At 42.5% G+C, this 12,783-nt stretch overlaps 1 protein-coding gene across 1 annotated transcript; it reads left to right on the top strand.

The window, feature by feature from the left end:
• Positions 1-8,136: 8,136 nt before the first annotated feature.
• Positions 8,137-9,342, top strand: LOC139815430 (uncharacterized). The gene has a single exon (XM_071782358.1). The coding sequence runs from the start codon at positions 8,137-8,139 to the stop codon at positions 9,340-9,342; it is 1,206 nt and encodes a 401-aa protein (XP_071638459.1).
• The last annotated feature ends 3,441 nt before the right edge of the window (positions 9,343-12,783 follow it).

Raw genomic sequence — 12,783 nt, 5'->3', positions numbered from 1 at the left:
ATGACTTAGAGGACAAAATCGCGTACCCCGTAGCCCGATTACGTATCGTTCGGTTACAACCTCACCGATTTCAATGACCTTGATATATGTTGTCAAGGTCATGACCCCGAGTGACCTTCAAAAGGTTTTAGCCGTCGCTCGTTATTCGTTAAAAAGTTATTAACAAAAAAAGTTTGGAAAATATAGCAGCTATTTTGAGTATTGGGGAAAGCATAAATATAACTAATTATATGTCGAAATATAGTTCATGCATACACTTTCCACACGCGAAACGAGGTGCCACATGGGTTCGTGGCGCGCTTTACAAGCTCGTTTATTGTATATCGCCACAAATATTCACACAGATGATCGACTATCGACTAATGGCGTTTTCGATTTGCGACTCAAACCAACTCGGGTCGCATCATGTATACCAGGACTCATTGACGTGGAATAGAGTCCTATATAAAGAGAGAAGCGCAACCGAGTAATATATATAGCTACTACTCGTCGACAAAATAGCTGCCTGATACCACGTGATATTCCCCTTCTCTTTTATCTAACTGGCTCTTTAGCTCCAGAAAAACGGAGTTCTGTGGCTGCGTTCGCGTTCGTTTTGACGCTTTCAGCGCTGTAAGTATCATTGAGCGTATCCCGTTTGGACACGTAACGATTCGACACCGCTTGATTAGACACGCACTTTTGGACACGTAACTATTGAACACCGCACGATTCGACACCGCATGATTCAATACTGCACGATTGGACACCGCATGATTCGACACCGCACAATTCGACGCGAACATTGCACGATTCGACACCGCACGATTCGGCACCGCACGATTCGACACGAACATTGCACGATTCGACACCGCACCTTTTGATACGCACGATTCGACACAGCACGATTCGACACCGCACGATTCGACACCGCACGATTCGACACGCACAATTCGACACCGCACGATTCGACACGCTCGATTCGACACCGCACGATTCGACACCGCACGATTAGAAGCGAGAGCTGATATAAAAAATTAGAGAGTAACAGAACTCGCAAAGAAAGATAATAAATGAAAAATTATTACGTTCTTTTTAATTGCGTTTATTTTTAATTTTATATATCATCATATACATAGTGTCATCATATACGTAGTGTCTCAAAGCACTACCCAACGCTTGTCAAAAGGTAGAAGGAGTCGAGATTAACATAAAAATCGCCTACCATTTTACGGCATTCGCAATAATTATCGAGTTTTTAAATGTTAAAATCGGTTACACGACAGTTTCCCGAAAAAGTAGAGGGGATAACGTTGGTACTAACAAAAATCCCTAGGCAACACAATTTAATTTTTGTAGATTAATAGCATCGCGTAAGTAGTAATCTGTTAAGTTGGAGAAAGCCTTTTTCAAAATATACGCGCACGAATAAAAAATAATCAAATCTTTTTGACACATGCGTGATAATGAAAGGACAGTATTTGTTATTTGTTTTCAAACTTCTACGTAATCTTCGGTATTTCTATTTTCTATTATTGTTAATTTTGTACAAATTATCAAAACTAATAGGAAAAAAGAAGATACAATTATAAATATTTTATTTCCTTTTCTGTTTTTAATTTTCTTTTTCAGTAAATAATTTATATTGTTAGAATTGATAGAATCGGTCTAACAACTTCTCCAATTACGTTGCATATATATATAAATTTTTTTCTATATGTCAAAATAGTTCACGCATACACTTTCCACGCGAAACGAGGTGCCACATGGGTTTATGACGCGCTTTACAAGCTCGTTTAAGTACATGCGTGGGCGGGGGGATTTTGCTCCCCTGCACCCTCCTCCCCATGCATGTACTTTATAATTTCGCTTTACAACTTAGCATGTACTTTAAGTTGTAAAGCGAGTTCCACGCTGTCTACCGGCGGGGTGGGTGCGGGGGAGGAGGTGCCAAAGGCCCCCCCTCGCACCCCCCCGTGTGTGTGTGTGTGTGTGTGTATGCATAACATCTACAATTTAATATAGTCAGGATAGTCAGGATAAATTAATAGATTATTTTATTAGTTTATCCTGACTATATTAAATTGTGGATGTTATATGCATACACACACACACATGCGGGGGTGCAAGGGAGGCCTTCGGCCCCCCTCCCGCATCCACCTCCGCCGGTAGGCAGCGTGGAACTCGCGTGAGACACTATGTATATGATGATATATAAAATTAAAAATAAACACAATTAAAAAAAACGTAATAGTTTTTCATTTATTATCTTTCTTTGCGAGTTCTGTTACTCTCTAATTTTTTATATTAGCTCTTGCTTCTAATCGTGCGGTGTCGAATTGTGCGGTGTCGAATCGTGCGGTGTCGAATCGAGCGTGTCGAATCGTGCGGTGTCGAATTGTGCGTGTCGAATCGTGCGGTGTCAAATCGTGCGGTGACGAATCGTGCTGTGTCGAATCGTGCGTGTCGAAAAGTGCGGTGTCGAATCGTGCGGTGTCAAATCGTGCGTGTCGAAAAGTGCGGTGTCGAATTGTGCGGTGTCGAATCGTGCAATGTTCGTGTCGAATTGTGCGGTGCCGAATCGTGCAGTGTCGAATCGTGCAATGTTCGCGTCGAATTGTGCGGTATCGAATCATGCGGTGTCCAATCGTGCGGTGTCTAATCGTGCGGTGTCGAATCGTGCGGTGTTAAATAGTTACGTGTCCAATAGTGCGTGTCTAATCAAGCGGTGTCGAATCATTACGTGTCCAAAAGGAGGTCACCCAAAATGAAGTACTAAAATTTTGATTAAATTTAATAAAGCACAAAATTTTGCGCGGCGTAAATACCGGAGTTACCCTATAATTTTATTAAGAAGAATTAAAGCTACTACCACTTATATAGGTTGGAATAGGAAGATATCCTTGAATGGGAACACAAAGATATATACCACTTGAGTTTTATTTTTTAAAATACACAACAATTTTTCAAAGCATGATATACATATATTCTGTTTATAATTGGCGCAATTTAAAGATTTAATATATTTTTTTGAAATATCAAGAGACACGGTAGTGTCTCGTGCCAAGTATACGCGGAGCGAGACCGACCGTGACTCTTTTACGCGACGCGACGGGTTGCTCGAGATGTTGAGATCTCGATAACGAGTGAACGTAGGCTTGATCGATAGCTTGGGGTCGAATTAGGGGGGGGGGGGTTTCTCTTATAATATTCCGCTACGTGCCCTACGAGCGGAGATATTGCGACGCAAAATCCAAATGTGAAAATTTTAATATTAAGATACTTCTCCTAACGCCGACGTCTTATGACATATATATATAATCAGAAATGTCACTTTCACTTTTTCGACACTGGCGGCTGGCGGCTGGCGGCGTTAGTATCGTAGTGCAGTTGAGTGCAATGCAGTGCAGACAGTGCGTTCAACGCGCTGTCACAGACAGTCAGTTAACCTAAGACGGTAGTGTCTCGCCGGTGAGTTCGGTCTGAGACGCCATATGCGACGGACGTGTTTTCTCGCGCTGGTCCCGCTTAGTATCCTGAGCTCTCTCTTTCCTGTTACAGTGCACATAGGTTTACCGTTTTGGGGATTCGATATTGTTTCTTCGCACTGGGGCTGTCCCCGTAATTATTAATTTTTAGTGCTCCCCTTTCGGTGGGGGAGCTTATTTTTATAGCTTGTTTAAGCGTGCGGTTATGGCAAATTTGGCCGACCTGCAGTTTACGCTCGGTAACCCATAGGTATCGGACGATGAGGCACTAAGACAGATTCATAAGAGGATGAAGACCAGTGTCTCGGAACAGGAGTTTGACTCAACGGTCAAGGATTTTTTGACTGTGGATTATACGGGTAAATCTGAGTGGAGTACGGTGAGGGGTCGCAAGACCTCCTCTTCTAAGAAGCAGAGAGAAGAGGAAATTAACAGGAGACGCAATATCCCTCCTCACGTCAGTGATATTTCTTCGGACACCGCTATGGATGTAGATTTAGTTAATGTAGATAATAATAATGACGCCCAAGTAAGCAATTTTTTGAAACAAGCGACCCTGGCTAGTAATAATAAGAATATTGACGACGTTGCCTGCTCTACGCATCAAGAAAATAATAACGACGACATAGACCCTGACTCACGATCACGTGATGCGCTCGTGACCAACGTGCTTTCACACGCGCTGCCCGACAAGGAAGTGTTTATGGTATGCGGTTTCGTATTGAAAAAATGTACACAGCAGCACGCGCTCCCCACGTTGACAAGATATGATGGTAATTTCCGGAGTAAGGCGAGAATTACACTGAGGCTCCTCCCCGAACAAACGTCCTCCAGAAAAGGTAGAAATTTAATCAAGATATGGATGATCCTTTCAGAATGTCGGGTTTGCCCTGTGTCGGTGGTTATGCTTAATCACTTTACTGCTGAGGCTGAATTCAAAGATTGTATTGATGCTAATTTTGCCTTAGAGACTATTGAAAAACTTCCTGATCCAAAGAGACTGAACGCCCATATGGAGCAACGATCAATGATCAGCAGAGGTGTTATCTCTGACTGGCTCTCGTCGATAGTAGACCTGTGGTCGGTAATTCAGGATAAGTCCGGTATTATCTGTCTTGAACGCATGTATCGACGCAAATGGGATAGCGTGGAGAGGAGATCCGTCCTTACTGAAACGGATAATATTATTGTCACGTTTAGAGGTGTCGGTGTTTTAACGACCTGAAAATGTTTTCTAATAATGTAGGCCTTAAGCCCCTTGCACAATGCCAGGCAACAGGCAATAGGAACAGGGAATAGAAATAAGAAATCATGTATAAATGCAGAATAAACAGTGACACAGGCAATAGACACAGAGTTTCCGTCACGTTGGAAATTCTGTGCCTATTGCCTATTGCCAACCAATCATAGCATTTGAATTTTTTAGGTTGTAATTAACGATTTTTTGGTTATTTCCTGTTCCTATTGCCTGTTGCCTGGCATTGTGCAAGGGGCTTTAAAGTTAGAGCATTTGTTTCTCAAGTTAGGCAGTGTTTCAATTGTTATCGCTTCGGCCATACGAAGATCTCCTGTAAAAGTGACACTTTTTGACGTGGTAGACTACTTCTTAATTTAATGTAAGTGTTATATATAGTCTACATATGTCATAACCAGCGCAAATATATAATTTTTCAAAAATCATCTTAAGAAACAAATTTAATTTAAAAAGAGTAATAAAATTTTGAATTGGCTATATGATATAATATTATATTAATATTATATGATGAAAGAAGACGAATTGTACTTCCTACAATAATAATATTAGTCAAATAAAAAAGGCCTTCAATGTTTTATTATAGATATTATATTAATAATATCAGATTAATTATAATTATTAATTAATTTTGATATGACCTTTGAAAATTTGTGTATTAAGGGATACTCAATAAGGTCCTGACTATTGCCTTATCAGGCTTGCCTGGTTATATATAACCAGGCATGCTTGATATGGCACCAGTCGGGACCTGATTTGGCATGTCGTAGTCAGGCATGCCTCATTTATATCTGATCAGGGCCGTACATGACAACAGGCACGCCTGAATAAATTTCTACTCGGGTGCATCGTCTGTGGTGAAAAGGCGCACGGCAACTGTGACAAGCCGGTCAGGTGTCGAAATTGTGGATCTACACAAGTCCACATTCAAAAACTGTCCTATATTTGAAAAAAATAAAAATATAAACATTGTTATGGCTCAAAAAATCTATCGTTTTATAGTGCCAGACGTATTGTGGAGGGTGGTGAACGTCCTTCGATGTCCTCCCGTGACGTGTTGTCGAATTCTGGGGCTTGGCCGAGTCTGCCCCCTGCCAGGGGCGTTTCTTTTTCGGAGGTGGTGACGCGCGGTAGCGTGTCTGAGGGTGAACGCATGCCGGATGCCGCTTTTGTGAACCGTCCGGGGGAAGTGGCGGCCCATCGCCATCGTTATACTGACACCCCGAGGAAACGACGTAGGGCTTCTGACAGGTCTCTTCAGGATTATTATAAGTAGTTCGATCTGCGAGCCGGTGAGATCGGTAACGATAAACGGGGTATTCTGCTGTCGGCGGCTCATGGCGGAGCGGCCGGGTCGTGGCCGGTCTCCGCAGGGAGGATTGGTGATGCATCTCTTCCTATCCAGGAGGACCCTGAGCGCCGTGAAGATTGGCGTTCGCTCAAGGAGGCACTTTCTGGTATTCTCCAGTTAATATACAGAATTCCTGAGGCGCGAGAATTATTTATAAAGGCAATCACGTATAATTGCCCTCAGGAAAGGGGTAAGTCGCGAAGCGAAAATTATGTTGAAGCAGGGGAATTCAGAGGGTCTAATCTCGGTTAAGATATGCCAGATGATAGAGTTTGTGAGAGGGCTCCTCTCTCTTCGCAGTAACATTCAAATTATTACTATGGAACTGCCGGGGATATAGGAGCTGTCGAAGTGAGTTGCTGAAACATATTTCTGACTTTGATATCGTGGTCCTGACTGAGACCAAGTGTTCTGATATTTACCGAGTAGGTTTTTCGGGTTTCAATACTGTACATAGTAACAACTTCCTTGTTAGCGGAGGTGTCTCGATCTCTGTTCGCTCTCATATTGAATTTGTGTCTATTCGTGGTTCTGATGTGGCCCCTGCTGGTTATGATACTGTTGGTATCAGAACTAGGAATCTGGACAAAAACCTGAATATTTTCGCAGTATATAGACACCCACATGGCACCGTCTTGTCACGTGACTTAAAGCGTATTCATGAATGTGTGGACCGCTGCGAGGATACGATTATTTTGGGGGATTTCAACGCCCATAATACGGTCTGGAACTGCGTATCTACTAAACCCTGTGGCGAGGTACTGTTCGACACAATGCAGGATCTGGGCCTTTTCTGCGTCAACATTGACACTAAGTCAAGAATGGGCCTACGTGGTCAACGTGACTATAACCTTGACCTCCTTTTTGGATCGGAGGGTATTATGGATAGGATTAAATATTTGCAGCTTGATGACCTCTGGGGTAGCGACCACTACCCTATTTCTTTTGTTTTTGATAATTGCACGCTTTTGTATAGGAAACTCACTAATAGAATTTCTACTAAAAGAACAGATTGGTCGCTATTCCGGGAAGCGGTGGATCGCGATATCAAGTCCGACTTACTCCCATCTATTGATTTGTTTGGGGAGGATTTGGATGGTTACTATGATACATTTATCTCCATTCTTAGAAGAGCTGTGGATCGTGCCTCTGGAAGACGAAATGCTGCGGAGTCGAGGGCCAGAGGTCCCTCCGCCTCAAAACGCAAATGTACTCATAAATGGTGGGACCAGGAGTGTGACCGGGCCATACAAGATAGAAAGCGTGCTCTCCTTAACTTCAAACGCAACAAATCTATACATTCCTGGGTAGAATATAAGCGATTATGTGCGCTTACCAGAAAAATTATAAAACGTAAGAAGAGGGAAAGCTTTGAGGCCTTTTGTGCAAGCATCAACCGTTTTACTAGCCTCAGCTATGTATGGAATTCCATCCGTATCATGAAAAATGCAAAAAAGAACGTACAGTGGAACTGCTGGCACACCAAGGACAGAGAAACCGAGATTAGAAAGTCTATCGATGGCCTTGCCCCTCCCTTCGTCGGCGTGGATCCTTCCTGCGCGCTGGGTGGTCGTCTCGTGGAGTCATCCGTGGACGCCCGTTTTCGGCGTTCCGAACTGGACAGAGCGATCAATGTGATAAGAAAAAATTCGGCCCCTGGCCTTGATGGTGTCGAATATAAGATGATAGGAATTGCCGGAGTCTGGTCGTGCTTGTTTGCTGGAGTTGTTTAATGTAGTTTGGTCTTCAGATACCCTGCCCAGGGAATGGTTACAGTACCAGGTTATCTTTATTGATAAGCCGGGTAAGGAGAGGGTTCGTCCGATTTCGCTGTCCTCGTGCGTGGGTAAGCTATGTGAACGCATGGTCAACGAACGACTAATCTGGTGGGCAGTAAATGAAGATAAATTCAGTACTTCCCAGAACGGCTTCCGTAGAGGTAAATCTTGCATTGACAACTTGGTTAAGTCACATCGGACATCCGTGCCTCTTTGTGCACAGGTGAGTACACGCTTGCAGCGTTTCTTGACGTCTCATCTGCATATGACAACGTCGACTTTCGCATCATGATTGATAGACTGGCAGCACTTGATTGCCCTGCGGGTATCGTCAGATTCATTTGCAAATGGCTATACCTGAGAACGGTCCGTTCTATTGTCAATTCTCAGGAATTCATAGAACGTCTCGTCTTTAAGGGTCTTCCGCAAGGTGCTGTCCTTAGTCCTGCTCTGTACTCCCTTTACACGGGAGGCCTTTGTTCCGACTTACCGGAGGGTGTGGAAGCTGGTGAATTCGCCGATGATATTGTTCTTTACATACGTGGCCCTAACAGACAGCGCAATAAGACGCTACTGCAGCAAGCGGTAAATATGATTGCGGGAAGGTTGCGCGACATTGGCCTCGGCATCTGGATTGACAACGGACTTAAATTTTCGCATCAAGTTCAAGAGGTCAGGGGTAAGGTTGACAGAGCCAACTCTGTCTTGAGATATCTTTGTAGGGTCTCTAAGGGCCTTGAGGTCAATACGGCCTTCATGCTGTATAAGAGTCTCGTGAGGTCGGTCACCGAATATGGTAGTTTCGTATACTTTCCTAGAGACTCGGCTACGCAAGTCAAATTGGAGAGAGCGCAATACAAGGGCATACGTACTGCCCTGGGCTATAGAAATAGCACTCCTAACAACGTCATCATTGCCGAAGCAAAGGTTAGACTATTAAGAGATCGTGCTGAGATGCTCGCCAGAAATTTTATCTACAGATCTGCTGCTTATGATGTTACCGGTTTATGCAATAGGATACAGAAAATGTATGATTGTGAAGTCTATGTTCGATACCGCCAGCCCATGTATGGCATGTCTCTGTTATCTCGGGTCTGGAAAAATTTTATCCCTATTAAGAGGAGTGTCGGCATTAGCAGAAAGCATGAGATATTCCTGAGATCTTATGAGGCACACACGTATAGACCTACTACTGATTTTTCTATTGGTTTGGTTAAAAAGGCAAACAATAAATACTCGGATACCTCGATGGTGAACGATATCCTGGACAAGTATGGTCTGAATCGCTCTTCGGAGATTATCTTCACTGATGGGTCGTATGACCCTTCCTGCTGTGCCACGGGCGCCAGCTTGGTCTTGGATGGTCAGGACATTGCGTACAAGATAAGTCTGCCGAGTCTCTGTTCTTCTTTTACAGCGAAGGTTTTTGCCATCAAAGCCGCCCTTCAGCTTATGATCCGACAAAGGGATTCTAGAGATGGTGTTGTAATCTAAAATTACAACGGGTAATTATTAAATTATTTATAATAAAATTATAGAATAGTCTTTCGAAAGACTTCGAGGAAATTGTCTTTCGAAAGACTCCTCAATTTACGCTGACGCGGACGCGGAAGTTCATCAAGCTTCCGCGTCAATCGAACTATTGCGATATGCATAAGAATGTGCGACAACGCATTTCGACAATCGCGGAACCGCGGAGTACAGCGAGATTGCGAATGCGCTCGGTCACTGACCGACCTCATTCGGGGGACCGTCGAACCCGGCAGAAAAGCGCCGACAGGGCATAACTCAAAACAATATAAGGGACCGTCGAAGAAGCCGCGACGGAGAGTAATACACCGGAGACTCTGCCCGTGACCGTTCTCGTAAGTCGTGTCGCGAAGTTCTACATTATAACAAAGCGCGTGCGAGTTATAGTAATTGTGAAAGGCAATTACAAGTGTAAGTTAGTGAGTGTAAAAGGGGCGCTGAAATAAAGCTCCAATATAAAGTAAAACGAAGTGAAGTTCATTTAACGACGCCTAATACACCCCCGTTCCACCTGCGAACCCGACCGCTTCCTAGTCTGCCCGCCTGTGCCTACCGAGTCCCAACTCGTAAGGTCAAGAGATCTCGAAAATAATAAACGTTTTGCCGTAAGCCGTCACCAACCGGCGACGCGGCATAACAATGGACATATCGTTATTATGTCCGACTGTAAATCTGCCCTTTCGGCAATTAATAATAACCTGCTTAATGTCCACAAGAATCGATATGCCACAGAGGCTAGGCAATATATATTCACGCGTTGGAAATGGAATACGGTAAAAGAGTAGTCATGGTCTGGATCCTTGGCATCGCCGGTAATGAGGTTGCCGATGAGCTAGCCAAGGAGGCAGCTCATGAGGAGCCTGATCGTGATATTGAGATCCCAGTTGGGGATTTGATGGCCCTTGCCAGGAAGGAGACCTGGTCTGCAACCCAGGTATCTATTAAACGGGATTCTGTTTTTAAGGGCGCCTTTTATTTTGGCAAATTCTACGATGAGTCGACTCGCAAGCCTTGGTTTAGCAAAGTTAATGCAGAGAGATACTTCGTTACTCTCATTAATAGACTGAGATCTAATCATTACAATCTGGGAGTCTCTCTCAAGAGAAAGGGATATGTGGACTCGGAGAGATGCGAATGTGGATGTGAATGTGAAGATTTGAACCATGTTTTGTTGCGTTGCAATAGATATGATGATCTGAGAATTAAGATGGACGAAGAATTGAGAAGTGTGGTATAATGGGTTTACCTTGCTGAAATTGTTTTATATCGCCTTATTAAAGACAAGAATTGGAGTTTGATATATATTATATTTAATTTTTTAAAGAAAATTGGTAAAGTTGTTTAGGGTCCTATGTGCACTGGTTGTTTAGAATCCTTTTGGAATGGTCTAATCTGTTTGTGTCAGAATACCTCGTGTAGAAGACACCTTATTCCTCCTTCATCCGAGGGAGAACCTTAAAACCCCCTGTCTCGCCGGTCTCGCGTCAAGTACGCGCGGAGCGATACCGACTGTGACGCTTTACGCGACGCGACAATTAATAATTTTTCTGATTTTCTGATTCAAGGTAATTGTTTTATTTATATACATGTAATTATCCTATTATTATACGACGCGAAGCAAGACCGCACCGTGACTCTTTTACGCGACTAAGTGCATGTGACAGGAATACGTGAGTATTACTTCTGTAGTAACTTATATGAACGATATCATCGTAGTTACTATAAAATCTCCCGTTTATGCGGAGGAATTATCGTATCGTTCGTAAGTTACTACAGAATTAAGTAACGCTCGCGTAAAAGTAGTATAGGTTAGATTACCGGTTTAACCAAATTTTACATAAAACGTGAGATTCACTTATGTATGCAAGTTTAAAGCCTATTGAGTTAATATGAAATAATTTTCCTAAATGTAAAAATAACACGATGTTATATATGCGGTTTGGCGTGAATATATATATCGCACAATAGCCGAGGTGATCGAAGTTGTGTATAATGTCCCGATTCAACGGCCCCTGTCCCTGGTTGAGAGTGTTAATAATGACATTAATATCTCTCACACTGTCAAGCCAAATTGGCTCTTCGTTCAGCTTCCGATTCATTCATCATTTCTCCTTTTGCAAAATTTGGAAGACAGCATGATGTATTGGTTGGTATAACAATGAATTGCTGCCAGTTCCAGATGTATTGAGAACAGTAAGTGATATAATCTTAACACGTTGAATAAAAAAGAAATCAGGATATTTTGATTATACTATATATTTTTACTTTGCAGAGGATGATTACGTGGCTGTATATTGAAGCGACAAATGGATTAGAGGATGCATTGAACGTCCAAATCCATCGGGAGAGAGAACCCTGGTAATCAGTCCATTGCAATTCTGCTGTAAAAAACTGCACGAAAAGTCGTGCATTAACTTTCGGGCAGATCATGCGTTTTCTATTTCCAACTTTGACTATTTTTCTGTTGGCAGAAACTTGCTCTCGTCGTAGTGCAACAGAATTGTGGAAGATATGTGTATGCATTTACATATAGCAGAATAGTGCAAGAAAGAAACCGCGGCAGATGCTTGCGCAAATCGCAGTGCAACATAATCGCGCCAGATTTGTAGCAGCGCCTACTGCTACCCATACAGCACAAAATATTTTTAAAATATTTTTTAGGAAGATTAAAATAATTTACAAAAATATTTTTTATATTTATAGCACCGCAGTGGTGTTGCGTAATCCTTGCGTTGTATTGCTGGCAAAGATTGTCGCAAATGTCATTATTTTGCTTTGCCGGAGGCCTGCTTATATTAGATCCCAACTGAAATTTACTTGCGAGTTAGTTTTACCATTATGCGCCGCCTAGCGGCATCGTTGCAAACTAGCACATACAGCAGAATTCAACAAGAATTACGGCAGTGCGTAAGAAGTAGAGCAGCAGAAATACAAATGATTTTGGCAGAAATAAACAAAATAGTAGGGGAGCTAGCTCCATTTTTTCGTGATTATTTCGGTACTTATGAAACTTTTTGTGGTGACTCAGAATGTTATTCAATGATCAAAGCTCCGGGGACTGACAAAAAAGTGGGGCGCTTTGGGTGGTATAGCCACTCACTTGTGCAAAAAAATTTTTTTTTTCAAGTCATTTTGGTATGTCAGTCATTTTGCAACATAATTCTTTGATATATTCTATGACTATTAGCATAATTGACTGACAAAAAAATGGGTCGCTTGTGAGTGGTAGGGCCGCCCAAAAATGTTTACGTTACGTTGTTACGTTATGTTTATGTTTATATTTATAACCTTTATAAACTATGGCATCTAAATGTGTTTTTTGTGGTCGTGACGATGACAATAAAATACGTGTTTTTACTAAAGAAATATTGGAAAAATGTTACAATTATTTGAAAATTCGTTTAA

This window comes from Temnothorax longispinosus, chromosome 6 (assembly GCF_030848805.1).
Source record: "Temnothorax longispinosus isolate EJ_2023e chromosome 6, Tlon_JGU_v1, whole genome shotgun sequence".
NCBI classification, from domain to species: Eukaryota; Metazoa; Arthropoda; class Insecta; order Hymenoptera; family Formicidae; genus Temnothorax; species Temnothorax longispinosus.
This window is presented reverse-complemented; position numbering and strand designations above follow the sequence as displayed.